The 27,485-nt window shown below is 40.8% G+C and overlaps 1 protein-coding gene across 3 annotated transcripts in view; it reads right to left on the reverse strand.

Moving 5' to 3' along the window:
* The window catches only part of LOC120733382 (ephrin type-B receptor 1-like), a 127,356-nt gene that overhangs the window by 46,019 nt on the left and 53,852 nt on the right, over positions 1 to 27,485 (reverse strand). For 2 of the 3 annotated variants that reach the window (XM_040031503.1, XM_040031504.1), the window contains exons 7-9: positions 20,242 to 20,504; positions 12,791 to 12,866; positions 11,257 to 11,381 (exon numbers count right to left, since the gene is read on the reverse strand). In XM_040031503.1, the coding sequence (XP_039887437.1) occupies positions 11,257 to 11,381; positions 12,791 to 12,866; positions 20,242 to 20,504 (464 nt within the window). Of the gene's footprint in view, positions 1 to 11,256; positions 11,382 to 12,790; positions 12,867 to 20,241; positions 20,505 to 21,755; positions 26,956 to 27,485 lie in introns of those variants that run through there. The other variant, XR_005695812.1, reaches the window with a different exon arrangement.

Genomic DNA, 27,485 nt, shown 5'->3' on the forward strand with positions numbered 1-27,485 from the left:
GAGTAAAGTCACTGTCATGATTTTGACTAACTAAGGGTTTTATCTGTGGCTGTCACACCACAGGTGCAGTACATCTCTCAGTGAGAGCACTACTTCTCACCGTGTACTCAGCTCACTTTAATTGCCCTGCGAGAGGCAGAATCTCGACCTCCTCTTCTCTCCCTACTCTCCATCTTTCCTGGAACTTTGCTGATACCAAAACTGTGAGAATAAGAGGAGCGGTGAGTGCTCCATATGGAGATAGGGCTACTGTGCTCTTCCTGTTATTTATTTCTTTTTTGATGATGCCTCAGTGACAACGCTGTGTATGTAGAGTAAAAGACTGTGAAAGAAACACAAAAAAATGACGAACATGAAACACTAAACCCGCATAAGAATATAGATCAAATTAAAAAAGTGTTTTAAGGTGGTAAACAAAGCCACAACTCCTTCCTTTGCATCTAAGAGTACAATCACTATTTATGCTGGTGTAGGCTTTTCAGGAAGTGCATTATGGGATTGGCATGGTTGTGCTCTGCTGCTAGACAGCCAATGCACAGCTTTGTAGACTCTTGTCTACATGTAGTAGCTGTCTGCTGACAACAGGAGGCAGTGTCAAAAATATGCTGAGCAACAGGTCTGTAGAGTGTATTGATCCCCAAGTTGAAAAACCCCTGCATTCAACCTATTCACCTAAGCAGTCGACATTAGAACGATGCCACCTTATCCCATAGTCCAGCCAATGATGCGATTCACATTCGTATATACGCAGTTAATCAACGTCGTTGACAGGCTATGACAGCGTCCTTATGTGCTGACACCGGTGTTTTAGCTAGCAAAGTGGCGTGGCTGATGTGGAGTTAATGGCAACGTGTACAACCACTGGAGATGTGAGCAGGACAGACGGAAGTTGACGGAAAAAGTGTGGACTTTATACCAGTTTTTAAATTGTGTTGATCGGCCACGTAAAACCAGAGTTATGATAAAAATATATGCAATGTTTGTTTTTCCTGAATACTATCGTTGTTTATATTTACTGCGGGAAGAAACGGTAAAAACGGCGTTTTATAAGGAAAACGCTCGAAAGCACTCTCCACCTGTGAGCAAAACCAAAACCAAAAAACCCTACCCTTTCCTATTCGTCGGAAAAAGTACCATGTCGACCAATCAAAAAAATGATATGGCAACATGGCATTTAGTTGTTTAGGAAGGGGGGAAGTTTTAGGAGTGACAGCGGTGTTTTGAGATGAGAGATTTGCGACGTTTCGCGCAAATCTTGTGTGAATGTTACAGGTGTTACAGCAGTGATACATCTCCTGTTGTCAGGCCTGCAGGTATCAGGCTGTTGCTCTCCTTTATCTCATAGTGGACAGAAATTATTTTTTGGAGTGGCACAAATAATTTGTGTGGCATCAGATTTGATGCAGAACAGCTGATTGTTCTGTAAATAGTTTGAAATGTTTATTTAAAAAAAACTTTGTTGTTTGCATAACTCAGTAACTTTTTTGAAGAAGTAACTATATAATTAATTGCCCAACATTGGTCATTATATGCTGTATTTTGCAGACAGAGTTACAGGACTCTCTCCCAGACCACAGACTCATAATACAAGTCAGAGCTTTATTGGAGTTCAAGTTATTTTTACTTCCAATAGTGTTAACATACTACACAGGTCATGAACAAGATTTTTTTAAATTTTCATTGTAAGTGGGCTAAAGCACTTAATTAAAAGAAGTCTAACATAAATGTAAATGCTGTAGTTTGATAATTTTAATAAACCATGTAACTTGGATGGATTCGATGCTGGCGTGACCACAGTGCACACGTCTGCTGTTGCTCACAGTGGTCTAAGGGGCCGCTCAGGGAGTTTGTGTGTTCGCTCAGACACATGAGAAATTAGAGAGAACATTGCTGTAGACTGTTCTTGAAGTTCTAACACATTTGTTTACTACAGTCTTTGTCTGTGCTTTATCGATCTTTTCATGACTTTGTGGGCCCCCTTTACTGTTCAGGCCAGCGTTTGAATCCAGCATTCAACCTATGCATAGCATCAGCAACATCTACATACTGTTGGTTATTTTCTTGCTGTATGTAAGCAAGCCCACGTAGACTGCATAGCATAATCCTGTACTCTGCGTAGCCAAACACCTACGCAAACAGACTACAGACGCAGTACCATGAATCCCACTTGAAACAACTATTATCCGGTTCTGTGCTTCCGGATAATGTTTGAAATACAGCCAGTCCTACCCTGGAGAAACATGAAACATTTTACATTTGAACGACAGATGAAATGAAAATGATATAAATGGTTTTCGTTTATCGGAGATGAGTCACCCTCACCGAACTTACGGAATCTCTCCTTTATTCCTAAAGGAAAAATCAGCGTGTGTCGTCTAATGCCCATTATAGATAAGAGACACTGAATCGGCAGGAGTCTAAATGAAAGTTTTGTATAAGAATTAGTGAGGTTTAAGAGACAGTAGTGAGACCTGCTATGGTGTATGGTTTAGAGATAGTGGCACTGATAAAAAGGCGAGTGGTGGAGCAGGAGGTGGCAGAGTTGAAGATGTTGAGATTTTAATTGGGAGTGAGCAGGAGGGACAACATTAGAAATGGAGGAGGGATAGTGGATGTACTGGGAAAAGGATGTTGAAGATGGAGCTGCAAGAGGATGAACACACAGAAGATTCACAGGTGTAGTGAAGGAGAACATGCAGAGGGTTGGTGTGACAGAAGACAATGTAGGAACAGGGTGAGAGCTAATGCTAACAGTTAACCAGCTAGAAAAAGACAAGATAAAAATAAAGGTACATGCTGCTGAAAAATACCTGTCTTTAAAACTGTTAATAAGGCATCACAAATTATTACACAAATTAATTCAAAACTAACAATACAATTAAGTGCAATTTATAAAAAGCATTAACTCCACATATGTTGGAAAGCAAACCTTGAAGTAATAGGTACTGATTTTTAATTATGTAATGACAAATGGTTGCATTAGTGCCACATTAAGACTTAAAAAGCAGCAGCAGTATCCATAAAAATAAAAAGGAAAGATTCAAACACACGTTTTCAGTTGTTTTTGTGCAGCCCTGCGAAGTTGACAGCCCTGGAAAATTGGAATCTCTGAGCAAGTTCTCTGAAGCCACGGACTTTAGGGCTGCGCATGAGTGTTTTCATCAAAGAGAATAGATAAGAAAAACAGTTGACAAGAGTACTGGGCATTTAAAGTTTGTACTTGCGCTCACAGTTGAGAGTTTCAATGAGTTATGGAAGTACCAACTCGCTGACAGTGTGTATTAAAAAGAAAAAAATGAGCACAGGGAGAAGCAGTGGTATTCCAAAAAATGCCAAAAACAATTTTCTTCAGATCTTGTGCGAAGGACTGGAGGATGGTGGGGAATGAAATGTGATCCGTGGCTGAAGAGGCACGCGCTCTGTTTGGTGTATGTTACACAATCCCTTGTAGGTGCTTCACTCTTTGTTTTTAATCTGTCTGCAGCAAAAGTCTGTCTGTTTTTGCAGCTGTTGGCTCTGCTTCAAAAAAAGATGAGGACATTCTTATATTTACCTTTGGGTGATAGATATGGGAGTAATTTAACTCGGAGTCTCGAAATGCATTGCTTCCTATTTGCGGAATTACAAAGACAAGATATGCTGTCGCAATTTTCCTTTCTCTTCGCAATTTTCTTTCCTAGAGCAACTTCTTTGATAGGAAAGCAATCAGAACCTGCATGTTTTACCACTGAATCAGAGGCTCTGCTCTGACATTCGCTATTCAAACTAGACTATGAAGTCTTTTGTTCCATAGTCTCCTGGTTCATACAAATTAGGACCTTGTCCACTACAGGCAGCCGAAGGCTTGATTGCTTCAGCAAGACAGCCTCACAGAAGACTGGTAGGAGCTTTGAAAAACACCCACTGAGGGGATAAATTGGTGGTTTAGTGTTTCTGCTTTTGAGTGAATCAGTTAACAAGATTAAATGATCTTCCACTATTCTACATTACAAAAGCTGGAGTAACACTGTTATCAACGCTGCAGCAAGACATTCATATTGTGATCTCTTTTGCAAAACACTGACTCCAGAAGGGTAAATAATATTCTGTCTGCACAAGAAACTGCTTCATATCTGGAGTGCATCCACAGAATGGAAATCTGATCACAAAGCTAGAAGTATCTACGCTGCTCGAAAAAATTAAAGAAACAAATCAGAATATAAATCTGATCTCAATGGGGAAAAATTCATGCTGCCTGCATATCTATACTGATTGGGTAATGTGTTAGGAATGAAGGGATGTTACATTGTTTGATGGAAATGAAAATTACAAACATACAGAGGGCCTAATTCAAAGACACCTTGTAAATCCAAGTGAAGAAAAGTATGTGGCAGACCAGCCCATTTTACTGAAAATTCATCCCAGCCACTCAACATGGCACTCAATGGTTTGTATGTTCTCAATGTGCTTATGTACATGCCTGACAACATCGGGGCATGCGCCTACTGAGACCACAGATGGTGTCCTGGGGCATCTCCTCCTAGATCTGGACCAGGACATCACTGAGCTCCTGGACAGTCTGTGGTGCAACCTGGCAGTGTCTGATGAACTGAAACATAACGTCCCAGACGTGTCCAGACGCGTCCTATTGGATTTAGGTCAGGCGAGCATGGGAGCCGGTCAGTATGAACTCCTTTATCTTCCACAAACTATCTGCAAACTTTTGCCACATGAGGTCAGGCATTATTGTGCAACAGGAGGAAACCAGGACCCACTGCACCAGTGTAGTGTCTGACAGTGGATTTCACAGTGTTCCAGTGTATTGTTGCCAATCCTGTAGAGGTCTCTGCGCCCCTCTGTGGATATGCCTCACCCCACCATCACTGACCCACCGCCAAACCTGTTGTGCTGAGCGAACGTTCTTCATTTGTTCTCCAGACCCCTTCACGTCTGTCACATGTGCTCAGGGTAAACCGGCTCTTATCTGTCAAAGGCATATTCTGGTGTTCTGGCAAATGCCACAGTGTCGGGCAGTGAGCACAGAGCCCACTAGAGGACATCAGGCTAGCCTCATGTAGTTTGTTTCTGATATTTGGTCAGAGATATTCACACCAGTGTCCTGCTGGAGGTTTATTTTGTAGCTCTGGCAGTGCTCATCCTGTTCCTCCTTGCACAAAGGAGCAGATATCGGTCCTACTGATGGGTTAAGAATCTATTACAGTCCTGTCCATTTCTCCTGGAGTAGCTGTCTGTGTCCTGGAATCTCCTCCATGCTCTTGAGACTGTGTTGAGCGACAGAGCAAATCTCTTGGTGATGCCATGTATTGATGTCCCATCCTAGAGGAATTAAACTACCTTTGGAACCTCTGTGGGGTCCAGGTGTCACCTCATGCCACCGGTGACTGACCCTAACTGAACTAGTGCAAAAAATTGTCAGAAAAGACGGGGAGAGAAAAAATGTCAGTGGCCTCCACCTTTAAAACCATTCCTGTTTTGGGGGTTTTCAAAAGGTTTTCCTTTTTGTGAAGCAGTATATATAGAGAACATGGAAGTTCACATGATTAGCATGCCAAGATCCAAATCCTAAAAATGAATCCAACTCCAGGGCATGTCTCTACAGTGGTGAGATAGGCACTGGTGAGTCTCCTGCTCTTCTGGACTCTACAGCCAAGCCCTATGCTAAAGCACTACTTTGGTTGTGGAGGTTCCCCTCCAAGGTTTTGTTACAGGTGGCAGCAATGACCTTGTTTTGTTCACCTCCTTTGGATTAATAACCCCTCCACCACAACAACCTTCATATTCCTAAAAGGAGAAGCAGGTTTCTGGTTACTTTTATCTGAAAAATTACTCACAATAATAAACTTTATTCCAGAAAAAAATACAGTTATAACCAACTAAAAATAATTTCTTCTATAGGGTGGCTGAGCTTAAACTTTAGAAATAGTTCAATCAATCCTGAGGGAGAACAGAATAGAGCTGGTGCTCCTTTATTTCTAAAAAGCTAAAGTGGTTCAGGCATTTCATAAGGCTGACTTCAGGGTGCCTCCCTTTGGAGATTTTCAGGGCATATGCATCATGTAGGAGACCCTAGGGTAGACTCGGACTTTGTGAAAGGATTTTATGTATATCTGATGTGGTACTGGAATGCCTCTGGATCCCTCAGGATGTGCTAGGAGACGCTGCTAAGGAGAAGAATGTCTGGACTAACTTGACCTGGCCTAAAGAAATGATAGATGGAGAATGTGGGCATCCCTCTTGTGCAGGAGATCAAGTACTGAGACTGAGAGTTTCCTTTTATTCTCAGTATAACTCAGAGGGTCAGGGTAGGGAAGAATAAAGAAAACTTCCAAAGAGTTCAGCTAACGGACACAAGTGGTTCTTCTCTCCGAGCACATTTCTGGCCTTTGCGAAACAGGAACAATAGGAGTAAAAGAAAGCTACAAAGGATCATTTTGAATATCGATCATTTTCCTTCAACCTTGCCTGCCTGGAACAGAAATCCTCAACACTCTGGCCTGGAAGAACGGATGCTTCTTGTTCTCTTTTCTGTGGCAGACTCCATCTCTCTGGGGTGAAAGGCTTTGCCCTTTTAAGATAAAGGTAACTATGTAATATCAGTGCTCTGTGCTGACTTCGGGCATGTACTGAGGTCCATGGAGAGACCTGAAGCCCACAGCAACAGAGAATGCTGAGGAGATGAATCTAGGACACCATCTTACTCAGCAAACAATAGAGAAATATTAGCAGCTGCAGTCTACAAACACTATGATATCCCGCTTCGCAGACTTTGGAACAGACAAAACAACATAAGCAGTAAATTGAATAAATGCATCGGAGCTGTATACATGACTGCCAATGAATATTTTCCTGTAAAACAGCAACAAAAGATATCGCCGTCTTGTGTGGCTACCTAAATATTTAATATTTCAGCTAGGATCGGATTAGCTGGAAAGGTTTTGGGGAAATTTGTCTAAATTACTGTCCATTTGTCTTCTAAAGTTTTCAGTAAAGACTAAAGAATTAGCTGCTTGAGACTCCCAAGATCAGCATGAGCTCTTACTGCTTCTGATTAGCCTAATGGTTGATTTAATTTTCATCTTCACAAATCCTAATTTGATCTTATATTGCATGTTACCGATAACAAAGCTGCAGCAGCCCAAACTACTCCCTTTGTTCGTGTTCGATTCAGTGAAACGCTGAGTTGGAGGGAGGCGGTCCTCATTGTCTGAAAACAGCTTTTTAAAGCCAGTTGTTAATGAATGGACACTCATCCTTCCTGCACAAATACGATCAACAATTTATGTGTGGTTGAAAAAAGAAAGGCTCTACATCACTGTAAAACCCTGTCAGTATGGCTGCAGGCCCCATTAAATATGCATTGTAGCTCTAAGATCAATCCTGACTTATTAGGAAATAATATTGCATAAAAGATGATACATGAATAGGCATTCAGCACGAGTGCGAGACAAAAATACATCATTTATAAGAGCTATAAATTGTAGAAATATGCTGACAGGTTTCTGCCTTCAGCTGTCCTGAAATAATTGCCATGTTGATCAGCCACCAAACCCAGTGATGATGATTTTTTATCAAGCTGCAGTTTTCATACTAAATGACAAGAAATATTTAATAACAACGGTATTACAAAAACGGCAGTACTGAGTTTCTTGAACGATATGATGGAGAACAGACACGTTCAGAAACATTTGTCATGGTGTCTGCTGCTGTTGGATGGATGTTCTCAAGGAGTCTATGAAACTACCAGACAGCCCGTAATCTTCTGTCAAGTATTAAAAACATAACATCATGCCTGTATAAATTATCGCCATGCCCAATACACTTTTGAAGCTTCTCTTTGATGGATGAAAAAATTTCAATTATTAAATTTTAAAAACTGGTTCTCTTCCCTCCGCTGCCTGGAGTTATCCTACCCCCTTATTTTCTTAAACTCCTGGATAGATGTAGTACCTAACTATTCTTTTTTTGGTGAATATTTTAAAATTGCTATCAGCCTCTCCTCCTTATTAATATTAAACACATCTAATTTCTTTCAGTAACATGTTTTTTGTTTGTTTTTTGTTTGCTGTTTTTTGTGTTTTCCAAGGGACTAAATCTGGAAACATAAGGTAGCACATACAATATCTACCTAGCAACAACACTTCTGTGAGCTCCTGATGTGTGTTTATAATTAATGCTTTATTGTTGATGAAGATGGGAACTTGAACTCTACATCACCACAGTGAGCTGAGGAAGATAAATCTAGGAAATGATCTCACACCCAGCAAACAATAGAACACTATTAGTGACAGCGGACACTGTAACATATGTGAAACCATTAAGAGCCCCTAGTAAAAAAGCAGAAAGTGCAGTGCTGTGCGTGAGTCTATATTTTGCTAGGAAAATGTGAAATAGGTGTAGGGATTTATTGAAACATGCAGAAACATCCATAGAAATACAGTATTTAAGACAAAATCAGAGTTTATATAAATGTAACCAGCTTGAAAGTCAAGTCATTTCATATATTCGCCATTAGTCTTCAACACAGACTGTCTTGGGCAAGCTTTCTTATCATTTCTTTAAGCAGCCTTCAGGAATAGTTCCCTAAGCTTCTTGAAGGACTGCCTTTTGTTCTACTCTCTTCTGGGATGATCCCACGTTGCTTTAATGATGTTAGGGAGGCCAATCCATTATGTGCCTTTTTGTTTTCTATCTGGGTATGTTTCTACTGCACTAGTAGTGTGTTTGTGATCATTTTCATGCTGAAAAATTCAGCTCTTGCCAATCAGATGGTTTCCAGATGGTATTGCATGATGGATCAAAATCTGACAGGACTTTTCAGTGTTCATAATTCCATCAATCTTGAAAATCCCCAACAACACTTTGTGAAATACAGCCCCAAACCATGAGAGAGCCTCCACCTTAGCTGTGTCCCAAAACGTCAGCTGCATCCTCCTGAGGCTGCATTTTTAGACCAATTACGTCACAGTGACACAATGAAGGCTGTCCCAATTCGTAGACTCCTCCGAATGCGGCCGACAAATGCGTCCTCCTTTTCCTAAGATTTGAAGGATGGGTCGGGTGTATCCTTCGTGGCCCACCATATCCCAGAATTCATAGCGCGGCCCAGCCAATTCCAGTTTCCAATAATGGCGGCAGCTACTTAGTTTTATTATTACTCTTATTACTCTTTCTGGGTCACAAAATAAACTTTTAACATATTTTAATGTAGCTGTGTAAACTTCAAATATCTGCTTGGTTTATCAAGACATCACATATCGCATATTTGCAAAAGTGCTCCGACCTTTTCGGAGACGTCTGTTACCCACCAGATTGATGGCAACTAGAACAGCGGACTCCTGGCTTCATCATTTTCAGACCCCCGCGGTCTTTCGCTACTCAGGTTAAACATGATATATAAGACACAGCTCATATCTTACAGATGGCAGCATCCTCAATTTTGGCTAATTGAAAGCCACTCTTCCACCGAGACCATTTCTGATGAGGCTTCAGTGAACTGCTAATGGATCAGCTGAAGAGGAAGATGCATTTCTCTGATCAGATCTTTGTTGGACTTTTTCCTGTTTCTTAAGGACATTTTCACTTAAGACAATCTTAAGGCATTCAGACATTTTTCACTGCAGACAGTTTTTAAGATCTGACACTCCTTCTGTCCTCTGTTTGTCCAGTTTCCTCAAATGTTTCAACGACACACTGCACACCGTGTTGTCACATGCCGAGTTTTTAGCTAATATCTCTTTGATAATCACCTTGTTAGTACAAAAATATTATTGTATGCCTATCAAAGTGTCTGTTTTGTGACAGGTTGCTGGTAACACAGTGCCTAAAGATAAAATTAAAAATGTTTTTTTGATAAGTTGTCTGTTATGTGTAGACACAACACTGGTGAATGCCTTTAACCCTTTAAGACCTACCATAGAACTAAGTCCGCCAGAGCTTATATTATATTTTTACATGCTGTGGTGCCATTTTTGGGAGCATTTCAAGTTGCTATACATCAATACAACAATTATAGCCCAGATTTTAATAATATGTATTCATTAAGTGCATAATAATTACATAAATTGCAAAAAAGTGCAATAAACTACAAAAAAATTGAAAATCGTTTTTGCTTTTTTAACATATATTTCTAGTTAGAGAAATTTAAGAGGCTTATCCCTCAAAACTGTAAATACAAAAAAGTTGCACAAAATAGTTTCCTACCACAGGAAATTTATTTTGAGTGTCTTCACAGTTTTATTTTTGAAATACACCAATTTTTATATACTGCAGGAAAAACAAAAACAAATATTATACTGCAAATTTGCAAAAAAGCAGCATGTGCATCAAAATAAACTATTTCCAGCAGTGCAATATGAGTCCTAAGCATCCCAGAAACGACACAGAAAGTCATAAAGTCAAAGATAACTTTTAAAAACACCAGTATAGGCCCTGAGGGTAAAAAAAAAAACTACATTTGAAATGTAGTTTTCAAACCGCGAAAATGACATCACTTCCGGTTTCGGGCAGGTCATGGCGGACATGCAAAAGTTCGCGCTGACGTCTATTCCAACGTAGGAAGTGTTATGAACAGCTGATCGGATCGGCAAAGCGTGTTTCTGGAATATTATGTTTTTGTTGCTGCAAGTGCTTTTTATGCAGTTTTTGCAAAGCTATATGTGGAAGGAAACTGTGACCTAGGACAAGCTGATGGCATAAGATGTAAGTACAACTCCTCCGGTTTCATATGCAAAAAAAATTATTGCTCTAGCTTACGTGGTTGCAGTGCTACCGGGATTTAAAAATAGTTACGCAAAACAGAGCGTGCCCGCTCCAACCGGCTCTAAAGGGTTAATTAGGTGCTATTCATTTCTCTAAAAATGGTCAGGTATAAGGACTGGACTAAAAATGAGTGAAACAACAGTGTTCAGAGAAAAAAGAAAGCATCTGAGGACCATTTTTAAAAATTACAGGAACTTTTGGGTTTCTTGGAAGCAAAATATAAAGTATGCAGTGGTGGCTCATAACTTTTTGCACAAAACTATACGTGTAGTTTTACCAAAAAGGTTGGTGTTACTTTTATTCAAGTTCTTAATGGCTGAGGTGTTTGTGCAGAAGTGAGAATCCTGCTGGTCTTCAGTAACAGTCCTGATAATGGATGACTCTGATGAAGTTGATATTGATTTGCCTGCTTTATTGACTAATGAGTTACTGCCAGCGACTATAGCACCAAAAAGCACAGACACAGAGACAAACACAGACATTTATCATCCCACCTACCTTGTCATAGTATCGTATCTCATAGTCGAGGATAATTCCATTGGGCTGTTCGGGCGGTGGCCATGACAACGAGAAACTGCGACTTGTTGAGCTCACTTGGTGCATTATGGGAACTACTGAGGGAGCTGATAAAAAGCGCACACACATACATACGCACACAAGAATACACAATCAATTAGGCAGTTAAAAGACTTGCTAGCATGTTTAAACACCATAAATATGGAAATACAGAGTTTAATGACATATTGCCAAAGATTATTTGCACTCAAAGGAGAAAAATGTTTCCTCTTCCAAGCTCATGAAAACAAATTACTGCACTTGTCACTGATGGGGAAACAAGAGCTATGTCTGCGATGCATTTTTAACCCATAATTTTGGGAACGAGAAGCTGTTGGCTGTAATGTATTTCATGGTTCAGCTTCTGGATCATTTTATGTGATGGCTTTCATCACTTTTGTGCTTTGATAGTCTCAAGTGGAAACATGAGGCGAGAAGAAGACTAATATCACACAGCATCTGGAGATGTACTACACTGTTTTAAATTTAATTAAATTAGTGTTTTAAAGGACAAAAAACCCCAAGAGAATTTGTCTTCTTGGTTTTATGGGGATTCTGCTGAAAGCCATTATATCCTAAATAGACTGTATGCATCTTACACAGCTGAGTCACCATAATTTCATACAGCAGCTATAACGCACAGTAAATGCTGTGATGCCTCAAGAGGTGTATACTTCTGCTGGAGAAATAATTTGACAGCATGAGCGATCTGTCACCTGAAAACCCCACAGTCTTTTTTTTTTCCTCACATAGCCACAATTGAGCCCCCCCCCCACACACACACACATACACAGTGTTGAGTTTTACATCCTAAAGTCCAATGAAATACACTCAAAAGCTATTGCATAATTTAAAAATCTCCCCCAGTGCAGTCAACCTGAAAAATAAATCAGTTTTTGTTGAGTCCTAAAAGATTTCAGGGATAAGAGAGCCTCGCATCCGACAGCGGTAACAAATGCGCTCAGAAAACGGCAGGGTGACAATGGATCATGTTTCGATTAGGAATGAGCCAGGGGTGCTGTAGATGAGGTAAATGATGTGTTTTTCCATAGCAAAGCGGCTTTTAAATCTAAATTTGGGTAGCAGTGGAAATATCACTTGTGTCTGTCTCCATAAAGTATTGATGGAGTAATAACTCACTCACTTTATGGCCTCTAAGAATTATACTGAGGGAGACCTAGGGTGAGGAAAGCAGGGAAAGGGGGGAGAAAAGCAGAATTGAGAGAGGGGGAGGAAAAGCGATGAAAGCTGTGGATGAGCAGGAAAGAAAGAGAGAGAAGGGGGAAGGAGAGCGAGAACAGGCAGAGCGATGACAAGCACATAACATGTTTTATGAATTAAAAGGCTGTAGCTCAATTTCCTTTATCTCCCCGGCCATCCCTCCCTCACATAATCCACGGTGCCCCGGGGTATGCTAGCACACACACAGATGCTTACACACACACACGCGCAAAGAGTCATTGCTCTCCCAACTTACCAGCCTGATTGGTTGTAATGTTGATTGACAGTTGTTGGGCGGGGTATGGGCTCTTGTTGGAGACTCCGTTGACTGCCTATAGAAAAGTAATGGTTATTCCACCCTCAGACATTAAAGTTAATAGTTATTTGAACTGAGTTCTCCACCCCCATCTCTTCATAGCTCTTGGTGCCTTTCCATTCAAGCAATGCATCTGTTTAACAATAATAATGGTGGCTGATAGCTTGAACAACTAGCACATGATTTACCTTTAGCTTCTCAATTTTAGCTAGCAACCGCTGTTGTTTTTTGCCTGAAATGACAAATCGTGCTAGTAAAATTTGGCAAGCTAAGAGTAGCTAAGTTTAATGCCCCAGAATGATATGAAAATAGCAAAGCTAACAAGTTCAACTGTCACAAGCATTAACTATATTACATGTTGAGTATTATAAGGGAAACCTCAGATTCATGCATTTCTTTGAGACCTAGAAAGTATGGCTGCCTGATTCTGATAGATAGAGTCACACATTTTTCTTTGCAGCGAAATTGTATGTTTCACTTATAATGTTAAAACAGTTAAGGCTTGTCAGGTGAGTATGAAAAACATGATAGTACTGCTGCAGTGTAGCCAGAACTTGGTTAGACTGAGTGCACAGTAGGAGAAATCGTAGTGTGCTTTGTAGTGAAATGCTATACAGTAGATGAGGTAATCTACAAGGGTATGATAACCTGCAACTCCACAAAATGGTTGGTGATATTAAAGTCCTGTTTGTGGCACATTAGTATATGTGAGGGGGCAAACTCCTCAAGATGGGTGGTGACCATGGTGGCCATTTAGAAGTCAGCCATCTTGGATACAACTTTTGTTTTTTCAATAGGAAGAGGGCCATGTGACACATCAAACTTATTGGTAATGTCACAAGAAAAACAATGGTGTGCTTGGTTTCAACGTAACTTTGTTCTTTCATGAGTTATTTACAAGTTTCTCTTTGTTCACAGCCATTGACATGTCGAAGAGGTTAACACGTGAGGAGCGGATCGAAATTGTGTTGATATCTGGTGAACGCAGTAACCGGGTCACTGCAGCAGATTTCAATGCAAGACACCCTACGAGACCACCCATCTCCCATGCTACAGTTAGCAAACTGCTTGCTGAGTTTCGTGAAACTGGTTCAGTGTTGGATTTGCCAAAATGTGGACGCAAGAAAACTGTCACTAATGAAGAAACATCAGTGGCTGTCCTAGCTTCATTCAGCAAGAGCCCACAGTGTAGCACTCGCCGCATGTCACTGGAGAGTGGCATTAGTCGAACATCCCTTCGGCGGATATTAGCTACACACAAATGGCACCCTTACAAACTCCAGCTACTGCAGCATCTCAACGAGGATGACCCAGATCGGCGCACAGAATTTGCAGAATGGGCAAAACAAAAATTGGAACAGGACCCTCAGTTCATGCAGAAGATTTTGTTTAGTGATGAGGCAAACTTTTATGTGAATGGTGAAGTTAACAAACAAAACCACCGCTATTGGTCTGACACTAACCCACATTGGATGGATCCCTCCAAGACTGTTGGAACAACAAAAGTGATGGTTTGCTGTGGTATATGGGGTACAACGATAGTGGGTCCATTCTTCATCAATGGAAACCTCAAGGCCACTGGATATTTGAAATTACTACATGATGATGTGTTTCCCTCTTTGTGCACTGAAGCTGGCACGTTCCCTGAGTTTTTCCAGCAAGATGGTGCACCACCACATTATGGGTGTCAGGTCCGAGCATTCCTAGATGAACAGTTTCCTGGAAAGTGGATTGGTCGTCGTGGGCCAGTTGAATGGCCCCCAAGGTCTCCTGATCTGACCCCCTTAGACTTTTATCTTTGGGGTCATCTGAAGGCAATTGTTTATGGTGTGAAGATACGAGATGTGCAGCACCTGAAACTACGGATACTGGATGGCTGTGCTGGCATTTCTCCTGCGGTGTTGCTATCAGTGTGTGAAGAGTGGGAGAAGAGGGTTGCATTGACAGTCCAACACAATGGGCAGCACATTGAACACATCTTATAAGTGGTCAGAAACTTGTAAATAACTCATGAAAGAATAAAGTTACGTTGAAACCAAGCACACCATTGTTTTTCTTGTGACATTACCAATAAGTTTGATGTGTCACATGACCCTCTTCCTATTGAAAAAACAAAAGTTGTATCCAAGATGGCTGACTTCTAAATGGCCACCATGGTCACCACCCATCTTGAGGAGTTTGCCCCCTCACAAATACTAATGTGCCACAAACAGGACTTTAATATCACCAACCATTCCCATTTTATTACGGTGTATCCATATAAATGGCCCACCCTGTAGATCTAAGGAGCCAGACTCTCTCGTGATATTCACAGTGATACTTTCACGTTTTTCTTTAGATAGAATATTTGACAGTCATGTCTTTAAGAAATGGGGAGAAAAAATTCTGCAACAATATCCAAAGAAAGGCTGTGTAATGTTCTTCAAGAAGCCTGAAGAACTATTCCTGATGACCACTTAAAGAAAGCTTGGTTAAGAGAGTTCAGGCTATATTGGCCCCATCCTCTCACCCTGTGACAGCTGGGATAGGCTCCGGCCCATCCACCCCAATGACTCAGAATTAGATAAGCGGAAGAAAAATAGATGGATGTAAATTATTTAGAGGCTTAAAAAAAACATCTGACACACTCTTTTCTTGTGTATGCAGTATCTGCGTCATTTCAACTTTAACATGCACAAAAATACAGAGACCCAGCTCTCCCAGTTACAGCTGTTAATCTGTTATTGGGCACTTGCTGTGGTTTAGTAGTCAGTTAGGTATCAGAAACAAGAAGCTAGTTTAATATCAGGGAATAAAAATTCTGCTAGTCCCTTTGTGAAGCTTTAAGATCTCCAAATGTGTTTCATCTCACCAACACTGAGACACAATTAACAGGTTGGGAGTGCTTTTTAAAGACCATCTAATTAGCTGCCACATATTATATTTGTCATGAGCTCAACTAATCATTTTGATGGTTGAACAATGTCTTCAGTCATAGCAAATAAAGGCTGGCAATTACTAATGACTTACTCCAAGCTCTATTTATTCTGTGTCCCTTAATCAAATAGTACCTCCTATCAAGACTATAAAAGGCACATCTTACTTTGCCTCAAAACTTTGTGTTATTAGAGTAGTTAGTACGTTTTCATGCATGGTTGAATTGTGGTAAAACCAGTGTTAATTTACGTCATAGTTTTCGTCAACAACCTTTTTTCTTTGCTTAAAACAAGACAATATTAAACAACAAACTAATGCACGAGGACAAAAACTATGATTATATGAGCCAACACTTTCGTCAACAAAAGAACATAATATTGTCACGATCCTGGGTCTTATGACCCAGTGTTTTGAGTTTTAGTTCTTTTGATGTTTATAGTGTATGTTTAAGCTTATCAGGTTTCCTAAGTTCATTTGTTATCATGCCTAAGTGTTTCTAGTTCTTATTATTTCCCCCTCGTGTTTCCAACTATGTTAAATCTCCCCTGCTCTTCATGCGTTTCATGTCTGTGTCTTACGTTGTCAAGTTCGGGTTGTCATGTCTACGTCTCATTATGTTTCCTGTTTTATTGTGAAGAGGTCTGGTGTTTCTGTGTTCATCGTGTTCAGTTTTACTCTCCCACTGTGACGTCGTTATGTTCATGTGTCAGCTGTTTCTCCATGTGTTGCCACTTTCCTCATTATCCTCCTGTGTCTATTTAGTCCGTGTGCTTTCAGTCATTCGTTGTCAGGTCGTCTGCTCATCCATGTCTCATCTCCAGGTATCTCTGTCAGTTCACTATGGTTAAGGTTTTTCATGTTTTGTTATTAGTTCACCCAGTTTAGGTTATTGTTTAGTTTTCACCGATGCCCTATTATTTTGTACCCTCGTTGCTAGCCTCAATAAACGGCTTGTTTTGTTAATCCACACCACGTTTTGGTCTGCGTTTGAGTCCTCCTCTGCAACACATACGGTCTGCCCCAGCCAGACCGTGACAAATATGAAAATATTCAGGAGAGACGAGATCCAATCAGAACTAATTAAGTTGTGTCGAAAGGCAAATTTGGAAGTGAGCGAATTAGAAGTAATTACCGTGTGTAGTTTGGGTAAATGTGCACATTTGACCTGGCCCTGGAAAATGGTGGCTAGCACACATTAGTAACACTACACGTCTTTTGAACTTCAGAGGTTCAATGCCTGACCAGGGCGTCTGTATCCAGTAAGCCTCCCAAGACTGTCACCACTCGCTTGAACGGGAATACCAGAGAGATGGAAATCAGGAGAATAAACCAAGGAAACACTGCGACACTGCCCCACCTCCAGTCTTGGTATGGCTATGTAAGAATAGCCCCACGAAGACTGAAGACAGAGCAATACTGGAAGAGCATATGGGAGAAGAACGCAACCCACAGCACAACCACAGCACAACCACAGCAATCTCCCTGAATAGGATCCAGTAATCGTCACAGTGGCAGACATCAAAGAAAGGGTCTCCAGTATGAAGTATTGGACAACACCAGGCCCCAACATAATTCAAGCTCACTGGCTGAAAAAGCTGACTTCATTCCATGAGCGTCTGGCAGCACAAATGAACCAACTGCTAATCGACAAGAGATACCCAATATGACTAAATGAAGGCCAGGCAGTTCTGATCCCCAAGGATCCCCAGAAAGAACCGTGCCCATCCAATCAATAACCTGCCTCAGTACCACATGATGTCAGGCATCATAGCGGCTAATATGAACAGGGACATTGCTCAACACATGAGCAGGGCACAGAAAGGAATTGGCAGAGACCGAGAAATACCAGAGACCGAGACTGAAAGACCAGCTGACCAACCTGTGAACTGGCTGGATTGACTACAAGAAAGACTATGACTCAATGCTCCACGCATGGATCCTGGAATATCTAGAACTACACAAGATCAACAGGACCCGTAGCACCTTCAACAGGAACTTAATGGGGATGTGGCGAATAATACTATCCAACTGGACATGTCACCATCAAGTGCAGGGTTTACCAAGGAGATGGCCTTTCCCTACAGTTGTTCTGGATAGGCCTGATCCCCCTCATTAGGATCATTAACAAGACTGGCTACAGATCCAGACTAAGGAATAAAGCAGTTGTTAGCTGCCTCCTCTACATGGATGACATCAAGCTGTATGCCAAGAGTGAAGAAGACATCGATTCACTGCAACGACATTGGAATGTCAATCGGACTGGAGAAGTGTAGTTCGATGGTAACAAAGAGAGGGAAGATAGTCAGAACTGTGAGGATTGCACTACCCACAGGCAAACGGGAACCATGAAGAGGTCGCTAAAAAGCGGCAAACACCAAATGCCTGCAGAGGGTAAGGCAAGTCCTCCGGAGTCAGATGAATGGAAAAAACAATACCTGGGCAATCAGCACCTACGCCCTGCCCATGATCAAGAACCCTTCTGGCCAAAGGAGAACACAGAAGCCACTGACATCGAAACAAGGAAGCTCCTGACTATGCATGGTTTTCACCCAAAATCCTGCACCCTGAGACTGCATGCTAAGTGAAAGGAAGAAGGGCCGAGGACTGGTTATTGTCAGAACCACTGTCCAGAATGAGACAACAAACATCCATGAGTAAATCAGAAAGATGTCCACAACCGACTGCGTGCTTAGTGAATACCTCAGGTAAACGAAACCCAAGAAAGGAGAGGAGGAGCCATGGAAGGACGGGCCCAGAATGTACCACTGGCAGATAGAGGAAGTAGCTAACATTCAGAAATCCTACTAGTGGCTGGACGAAGCTGGTCTGAAAGACAGCACAGAGGAACTGATCATGGCAGCACAGGAACAAGATCTAAGTACAAGATCCATGGAGGCTGGGGTCTATCACGCCAGGCAAGACGCCAGGTGCAGGCTGTGTAAAGATGCCTGAGACAGATAGAATTAGCTATACCAAGTGATAACAACATCAGGAAAAAGGAACATGAGAAGCTCGAGACGTATCAAGGGCTAAGAGAAGAACTCAAGAAGATGTGGAGTGTGAAAGTAACAGTGGTCCAAGGGGTAATCAGAGCACTCGGTGCAGTGAACCACAAGCTAGGTGAGTGGTTCCAGCAGATCCCAGAAACAAAATCCAAGAGGAGAATTTTTAATTAATTTTTATTTAAAACAATTCAGTGGACTACATATTGAACTTAGAGGACAGATACAAAACATCAATCCTATCGTGTTGTATTGATCCGGTTGGTACCTAATGGATTAGTATCGATAGTACCGATGCTTGCCCACCTCTAGCAGTAGGTGCTCCCACCAAACAGTACATCTTTTTTTCCCTGTTTCTCATGATAACGGGGTAAAATTTCAATGCATGGGAGGAAAAGACGAGTAGACATATGGGCACATTGATTTAATGACTAAATTTATCGTTCATCAATACTGACATATTCAAACCTCAACAGATGGGCCACACTATTCATATAGTCAGGGATTGGATTCTATTTTTAAAAAATAGCCACCTCTAGTTAGTAGAGTCATTGAACTCATTGAACTGAATTCTAATACCACTGGCCTTGATTTTAGACTTACACGTGTATGGGAAATGAGGCAGATGGCAGAAGATTGAAGGGACACAATTGTACTGGTTTTATAGACTTCAGGGTGACCCTGTAAGTTGAGAGTTATAACTGCAGATTGTGCATAAAAGCCTGCATGTCAGCAAGCATCTATGTAGCCTCAGTAACCTTGAGCATTATGGTTACTATTTGCATTTCAAAAAATAGCTGACAGCAAGGTTGTTTTTAAAGTGGGTAATAAGCATAACTACTTTTTTTAAGTACTAACTTTTGCTGTTCTTGACAGTGGACAAAAAAATACAACTAAAATACAGTAAATATCAACATCACATTTGCTGTGAAATGTCTGTGTAGGTTCTCAGTCATCCATGTCATGGTATTCTAAGGAGCTTGGAAAGAAAGCGACTGGATTCTTTAAGTTTCTTGAAGATGTTTAATCTCTTATCCCAGAAGCTTCTTGAGTTCTGAAACGAAATGGTGGACAATCCCACGTATTTAAATCTAGTGGCAGTGTCCCTTAATAAACAGAGTCAACTCCTTTTTTGACATATTGGCTCGTGTGATGAGGCGCATGAGTCAATAAGTCAATGAGTCAATGAGTAAATTGCTAAATAGTGGCATTTTGGGGAGAGTGTTGGAACTATGCATGAAAATTTCTTTGATGCGTTTTTGCTGTTTTTAGTACACCTCTGGAGTCCACCGCAACTGCTGCAAATCCAGCATGAATGCAACTCCCACTAACTGACAATGAGTCTAGGCCTACACGAAGTGCCTGTTTGATATACACAAAATAGATTTTTCACTGCTGTAAACACTCAGCAAATCTCTTCACAGGACAAACAAAGCATGAAAAAGGGAGGCAGCCCTCCGTCTGTGGACAAACCTGTATGTCAAAGGTGTACGACGTGTGGGCCCGCAGCTTGCTGATCTCAACCCTTGTTTCCTTTAACGCCTGTTTGCCTGGAACAAACACCACGCTGTCATCACATGGCTGACAAGCCCGCCGCTCATTGCTGTGGCATCGGCGACACAACAAATTATACGACAAGTCGTCGCGGTGTCCAGTGTCACGTGGTGAGTGCCACTCCAACATCACCGATGTCTGGTTGACCACTGAGACCACATTGCGAGGAGCTGAAGGGACACCTGGAAAGAAAAATAATGAGTGAGAGGGAATGTCACCTGTTTACATGGAAGAATTTGTCTGTGTGTGTGTGTGTGTAACTGTTGATAACCATACTAAATAAATAACTGAAATTTGTTGTTTGTTGATATGGGATATTAGATTTAACATTATGTGTTTTCCTTAGTTTTACACAATATTGTCTCATGAGGAATGATTTCAAAACTTGAACCAATAGTAAAGTTTGTGCCTTTTTAGGTAAAATAAGGAAATAAAAATGCAAGAGCCCAGTGGCGGCTGGCCCATAGGGGGCGCTCGGGCTCCGCCCCCCCAAATGTGGAGGAGTAAAAATATATATTTTTAAAAAATTCATCAATGATAGTTTTACTATGTGTGTGCCCATATACAGCCAGGCGTATTTTAACATTTTCACCAGCTGACTCATTAAAGTTCAACCAACAAACGGTGTTTTTCTTCTTCTGGGGCGCTCGTCAAAGCGCCCTTGATATGCAGCGAAATAGCCTATCATTAAATGGTTGCCAGGGGAAAATAATAAATATTTGACCTATCAGTGTCGCTGAATTAAATGGTTTGGGGGCGCTTAAAATTGCGCCCCTGCAGAAAACGCGCGAAGATTTGCTGTTCTAGAATTTTACCTCAGTCAGTAGCCTAAGTGAGCTATAAGGTCAGAGAGAGACGATGGCAGCGGTATTGTTAACGGTTGAGGCACAGCCTCCCCCAAATTCGGTTAGATCGCTTCTAACCTACCCTTTTGCCAGAAGGACAATGGCAGAAAAACTGCAAGTTAAAGAGTTGGGACCTGACAAGCCCGAAATTCAACTAACCCAGGCAACGAAGGAGAAGTCAAAAGCATACAACAGGACTTTTTGTCGGAGTTGGTTCCAGCGCAAGTCGTGGCTGACAGGCTGTGCATATTGATTTATATGATGCAGCCGGCTTTATATTGTTGCTTGATTACACCACACAACATTGGATTGATGTAGCCTAAGTAATGAGTAAGTGGACACATTCATTTTTGCTTAAAGGCTACTGGATGCTAATTTCTTTCGCTTTCTACCTGTAACTTATGTAGCTAGAGGAAAGCTTTCTGTTGTGTGTTGCCATCTAGTGGGCATGAGGTATCACTGTATGAGTTAATCACCTAGCAACAAATTAAAATTGTGTTGTTTGATGTACTCATTAAATGGGTCATTTTAGTCGATATCATAAAAATTGCCCCCCCTGAGATTTTTTTCAGGAGCCGCCACTGCAAGAGCCCTACCATTCTTAAAATTAGGGGTGGGCGATCTATCAAATATACTCAATGCATTGTGAGTTTTTCCTTGGTTAAAATGGTTTTATCGTAACCACTGAGTATACGTTGCCATGGAAATATTAAACTGTCTGCACATAATCCACTGTGAGTTTTTTTCTCCCACATGCTATGAATGCATAATTAATCCCCCCCCCCCCCCCCCCCCCACCGGAAAATCTTCTACCCGCCACACTGCACCGAGCATGGGTGTTTATATACTACCAGTATGTATACAAACTATGAAACCAATTGTGAATAATATTTGGAAGCACCAAATAATGTTACCATTTGTCACGTACGTGATAGAATACCTGCCTGTTGTAAACTATAATTAGTGGATGGATATCAGATAAACAAATAAGATTGTAGAACAGGTACGCTTTCACATTTTTCTGGTTCTTTATTGCACATGTAAACTTTGCAGTTTTGTTTTAAAGCTTTTGTTATGTGTAAAATGGTGAAAAACATCATAAGATACATTTACTAACCTAACAGCTGAGGTTTTTAAAAACATTGGGGTTGGTCTTGAAAATTAATTAATGATAAATATATCTCCCCATCCAGCTGGGGGGAACAGGTACTAATAACTAATTTAGCCAAGGCCACCAAAAAAGGCTAAATCCCATTTATCAGACATTGATCAGTGAAATAAAGAAAGTAGGAAAGAAAGAGAGCAGCATATGTTCACAATGATTACGGAAATAAAACTGGGGACTCAGATAAGGTCTGAGTTTGGTGGTGTTCCAATTAAAAAAAAAAATGCTGACATTTCTTTTCTTCTTGATGTCAAAAACAAGGCAAAGTGCGAAAACACCATTAATGTAAGACTAAAGAGCTGCAGACATGTTAAGCTTGAGCACCTTCAGCTGTTAATTGTGGTGAATTGAACTTAACATGTTTGAATCAGCTCTAAAATCAGTACTTTGGTTCATTTATAATATTATTACTGTGTTTAATGAACACATTTAATCAAATATAGTTCTGCACTGAAACGTTTTTCTTCTCTACAATATTTAAATTCAGAATCCCTTCACTTTTTAGGTCTCGTTAAATCAATCTCAGTTGTAAGCTTTATTCATCATCTAAATCTATTCAGAGCCTGGACTCGTGATGTTTTAAACTAATGAAATGTAGAACTTTCTCAGAATGGTTTTATCACAAGGTTCACGTTTCAGTACTGAAAGCTGAACACACTTCTGTTTCTCTGAACTGCTTTACTTTTTATTCCACCAAGTTAGTTTTTAAAGCACTGTTATCGTCCATTCTTATTGTTTATTATGCAAGGAATGAAGAGTTTGACAATGTTATATCACTTGTTGAAACCCATGACCTAAACTTCTAAAATGTGATGTTAGTCAGCCATCACCAAGACCTTTACAGATTCAAAGTCACTGACTTTGGGCTCTCTCAGCTCCACAATGGTAAGTAGATGAAACTCTCTATCAGAGATGTACTGGATATTTGCACAGTCACACAAACCTCCAAAGTTTCTGAGGGGTTTCTCAGCAGTACGATAAATCATAGTTATCCAAACTGTCAATATCAATAGCAATTGTGACAATTACAATCACCTCCATCATGTCCCTGGAATTTATTCTGGGACTTCAGTTTGCAGAGGCCACAGATGTGTTGCACTGCTGCTACTCTGTGCTTACCCCAACAACAATGAATAATGATATAGTAAATACAATAACATGATTAAAGTCTGCTCCTCATTTAGTCTGAAGAACTTGACTCCCAATTTGCAGATGAGACTCACAGTGGAGACCCTGGACCAGCTGCCAGACAAAATTGCTAAACTGTGGGCCAGAGACTGCCCATTTCTTCCACAGAGAGTTCAATTCCACCAGCACTTCACCATTGCTCTGCTTAATTTCGATAGTCCTTAAACTTGTGTTTGAATTACACTTCTTCTTTTTTTTAAGTTAACATCCTATTTTTTTGTATAAACACTTAAAGGTATACACATTTACAAAGCACATGGTCTCTGTAGACCAACCAGAACCACATCACACAAACTCAGAAATGCTTTGTTGGAATATGTAAACCACTGCACTACTAAGCCACTACTTTTAGTAGTTTCACTGATCACAAGGATTCACTGCAGAGGGAAACATCGCTTATTTGATTTGTCAGATTTTGTATGCCAGATGCACTTCCTGTTGCAACTCCAAATGGATTTGTGCACCTTATCACCTTATCATGTAATAACCATAATGAGGTGGTGATTCTTTCACCAGACAGAAATACCAAGGGATCTGAGGCAACGCTAACTCAGAACCCTACAAGTCCTCATCTTTTAAGCACCTGTTAGCTAACTGTGCTTGGCTTATTGCTGAACACTGAGCACATCAGGAAACACTGCTTCATTTGCTCCACACTGTTTCACTGCTTCATTTGGGACATGCACAACACTAACAGGTGTAAGAACAACAGCCCATACTTGGCTTCCAGAGAGAACCTTCAGCCCTACACTCAATGCAGATATATATGCACACACAAATGTCTCACCCAATGGCGGCAACACTGATGCTAAAATAAAGAAGTCAAACTAAAATAAAGGAGTCAAAGACACCTGTGTCTCACAATATCTTGATGCCTACTTTCTCGCCACGCTTGTGAGAAATGCTTGGAAGACTCTTATTTACCATTTATCACCTATAGGTGATAAACGGTAAATAAAAGTCCAGCTCACATTTTGAGACCTGAGATTTCATCTCACAATCCAAGATGTTCAACGTTTCAGCAGCTCGCCCCCGTACACACTTCCTCCTTCCCACAACTCTGAAGGCTAAAACTGTCAGTCTTCCAATGACCTCGCCTTTGACAAAATTTACAAAACTTACCAGAATCACGCACAATCACTGCCACCAATTCCCATGAGTGCAGCAAGCGAGAGAAAGATGCAAATCATCAATATGGGATCCACCAATCCAACAACATTATACTTACTCAAACTTTCCTAAGAACACAGAATAATGTTACCAACTGAATAAGGATGAGCAATGATTGATTAAACTATTTATCCACATCAGTGATATAAAGCAATCCATGGATGTACTGACAAATGCATGACATGTGTTGTATGTGCAAAACCAAACCACAAAAAAATAACTCAAACAAAAAGATAACAAGAAATGGAGATGGACACAGTTTCGTAATCAGGTCTTTGTTTTGATCATTGAATAAATAATTATCATTGATCTGCTCAACAACTGGGTTCATGGGTTCTAATATTCATGTGAATAATCATCAAGGAAGTATTCTTAAACTCAGTGACAATTAAAATAAAAGTTAGGTGCCTTTCTTACCCATTCTGGGCATCCGATGTTCTCACATACTGCAACTGCAGTGCAGTCGAATACTTTATCTTAATTGGCATCCGCTTGTATAATACTGAGAGGGTTGTAGAAACTGTCAAGGCTGCTTGCTGACATGGAAAGTTGACAAGTGCAGTTCCCAGTCGGAAGTTTGCACTTCAGCCAACAGTGTCTACAATGTTCAAAAAGTGACCCAATAGCTCAGCGCCAGTAGGGAATCTGCATCTCTTTTCTCTCTTGCCGGTTCGCTCTCTTTTCTCTTAGCTCTTCTCTGTGATCTGAGGAACAGCTAAGGGCTTTTAGGGTACACAACCAGGGTTTTCACAAGGTTAAACCTACTCGGTGCACGTCTCTTTGATTGCTCGCACACATCACAGACACTGCAGTGCACACGCCAAACAAGAGCAGTTGAGATGAAATGGATATTCAACCTTGGCATATGGTAAATCACAGAGTCATTAGAAACAGCCGAGAAGGCCCTGTGGAATATGTGCATGTGCGCTTTTCTCAAAGAGACACTCAGAGGCAGAAATCAAAGTGCTAACAATCAGTAGGGGGGCTGAAAATCTAAGAAGCACCATCTTATAAACATTTCTACTGAGAGAGCGGGAAAGAGAAGACCCGTCTGGGCTTTGATTATTAGAGACAAACACAGTGTGTTGGCACAGGCGTTCACTCCATTTTACTTTTTTATCTAAATAGCACAAATACAAATTATTTTAAAGTGTCTGACACTCAGAGTTCACAGCAAGCACACATTCAAATGCAGAAAAGTAAGAAGCGAGGCGATAATCACATTATAAATTTTCCAGTTCCAGTTTTACTGTTGCAACAAGAGACAGCGTTCCAAAAGACTTAGAGACACAATCTGTGCTGCTGTTTACAGCCGCGTTCTTTTTCACAGTTTTGTAAATGGCTTACACAATATTGCTCTGACCTGTACAAAAAAATACCACAAACAGAAAACCTCTACATATGCACACAGGGTAAAGACACACACACTCCTCCATACCTTTGCAGCCCATGAGGCGTGCTGAAGAAATGATTTTCTGTCAGGCAACTATCCACACAGCACACATTCACTCTTCCATCTCACTGGTCAGATTTTATATCTGATTGAGTTCATGCCAAATCCAAATAAACTGCAGCTCTTTCCTATATTAAACTTCCATCCCACTGTTTTTGAACTTTTTTCACTCCTTGTTCTCGTGGCTCTTGTGCTTGAAAGAAAACAAACAAACTTGTAACTCAGTTTGTTTTTGTCCTTGAATTGAAAGTACCCAGGTAATTCACAGAGCTGTGTAGGCTGACTAGGTTGACATCTGACACCTTTTCACATAAAAAGTCGACTTTTTTTCTCATCTGTCTGCATCAGTTTGAGTTTGCTGCCACTGTTGTGATGGCTTTCATGTGGTTCCTCTGTTGTCAGAATAGGTTAACCACATCAGCCGCTCCATATTTATTGTGACAAAGTCATTTTTGAACATTTTCTCTGTCATTTTATTTCAGTAAACTTTCAATGCAATTACTACATCGACTTTAAAACACCCAACCTGTGTAACTAGTGTTAAATAAACAATGACTATTTGCTTTGCTGTGTACAACGTTCAGGCTAGGACTGGGCGATATATCGAGTTTTTAAATATATCGATATATTTTTATACGAGATATGAGATGTGAGAATATCGTTTATATCGATATAGTCTACGTTACGTTATAATTATACTTGTGGAGCCAATAATTTGCCTCTCTTTCGTCCACTTTTGTCTCTACGCAAACGTTACTCTGCCTCGCCTCGCTCCTTCACTGAACACAACTCCCCCTCCGCCATCGCTTCACCTGCAGGCGACGACAAGATGGACACGGCTATCAAAGAGGAGCTGGTCGGTAAAAAGAAACCATTGGGAGATTACTATTGTAGTGCTGTCAGGCTTAATCTCGTTAAAATGACGTTAACGCCATAACCACATTAACGCAGCAAATCTCCGTTAACGAATTAGCGCGGATCGCCCCGTGCGTGGGGCTGCACAGCGTCAAAGCGTTAACGAGTTTTATTAACGCTGTATGTTAATAAAAGTCCCTGTGTGAGATCTGGGACACAGCTTTGACTAAGAGCTCTCTTTGTTCTTACTTTATGGCTTAAAAAAAATATCGAGATATATATCGTATATCGCCCAGCCCTAGTTCAGGCATTACATTTTGAACACTGACATATGAAGTGAATAACACAGGTTATCTCTTCATCCTGGCACCTGTTTGTGGGTGGGGTATATTAAGGAGCAAGTAAACATTTTGTCCTCAAAGTCAATGTGTTAGAAGCTGGAAAAATTAGCAGGCATCAGCATTTGAGTGAGTTTGACAAACGGTGG

Source organism: Simochromis diagramma, unplaced genomic scaffold, assembly GCF_900408965.1.
Source record: "Simochromis diagramma unplaced genomic scaffold, fSimDia1.1 OVJJ01000284.1, whole genome shotgun sequence".
NCBI classification, from domain to species: Eukaryota; Metazoa; Chordata; class Actinopteri; order Cichliformes; family Cichlidae; genus Simochromis; species Simochromis diagramma.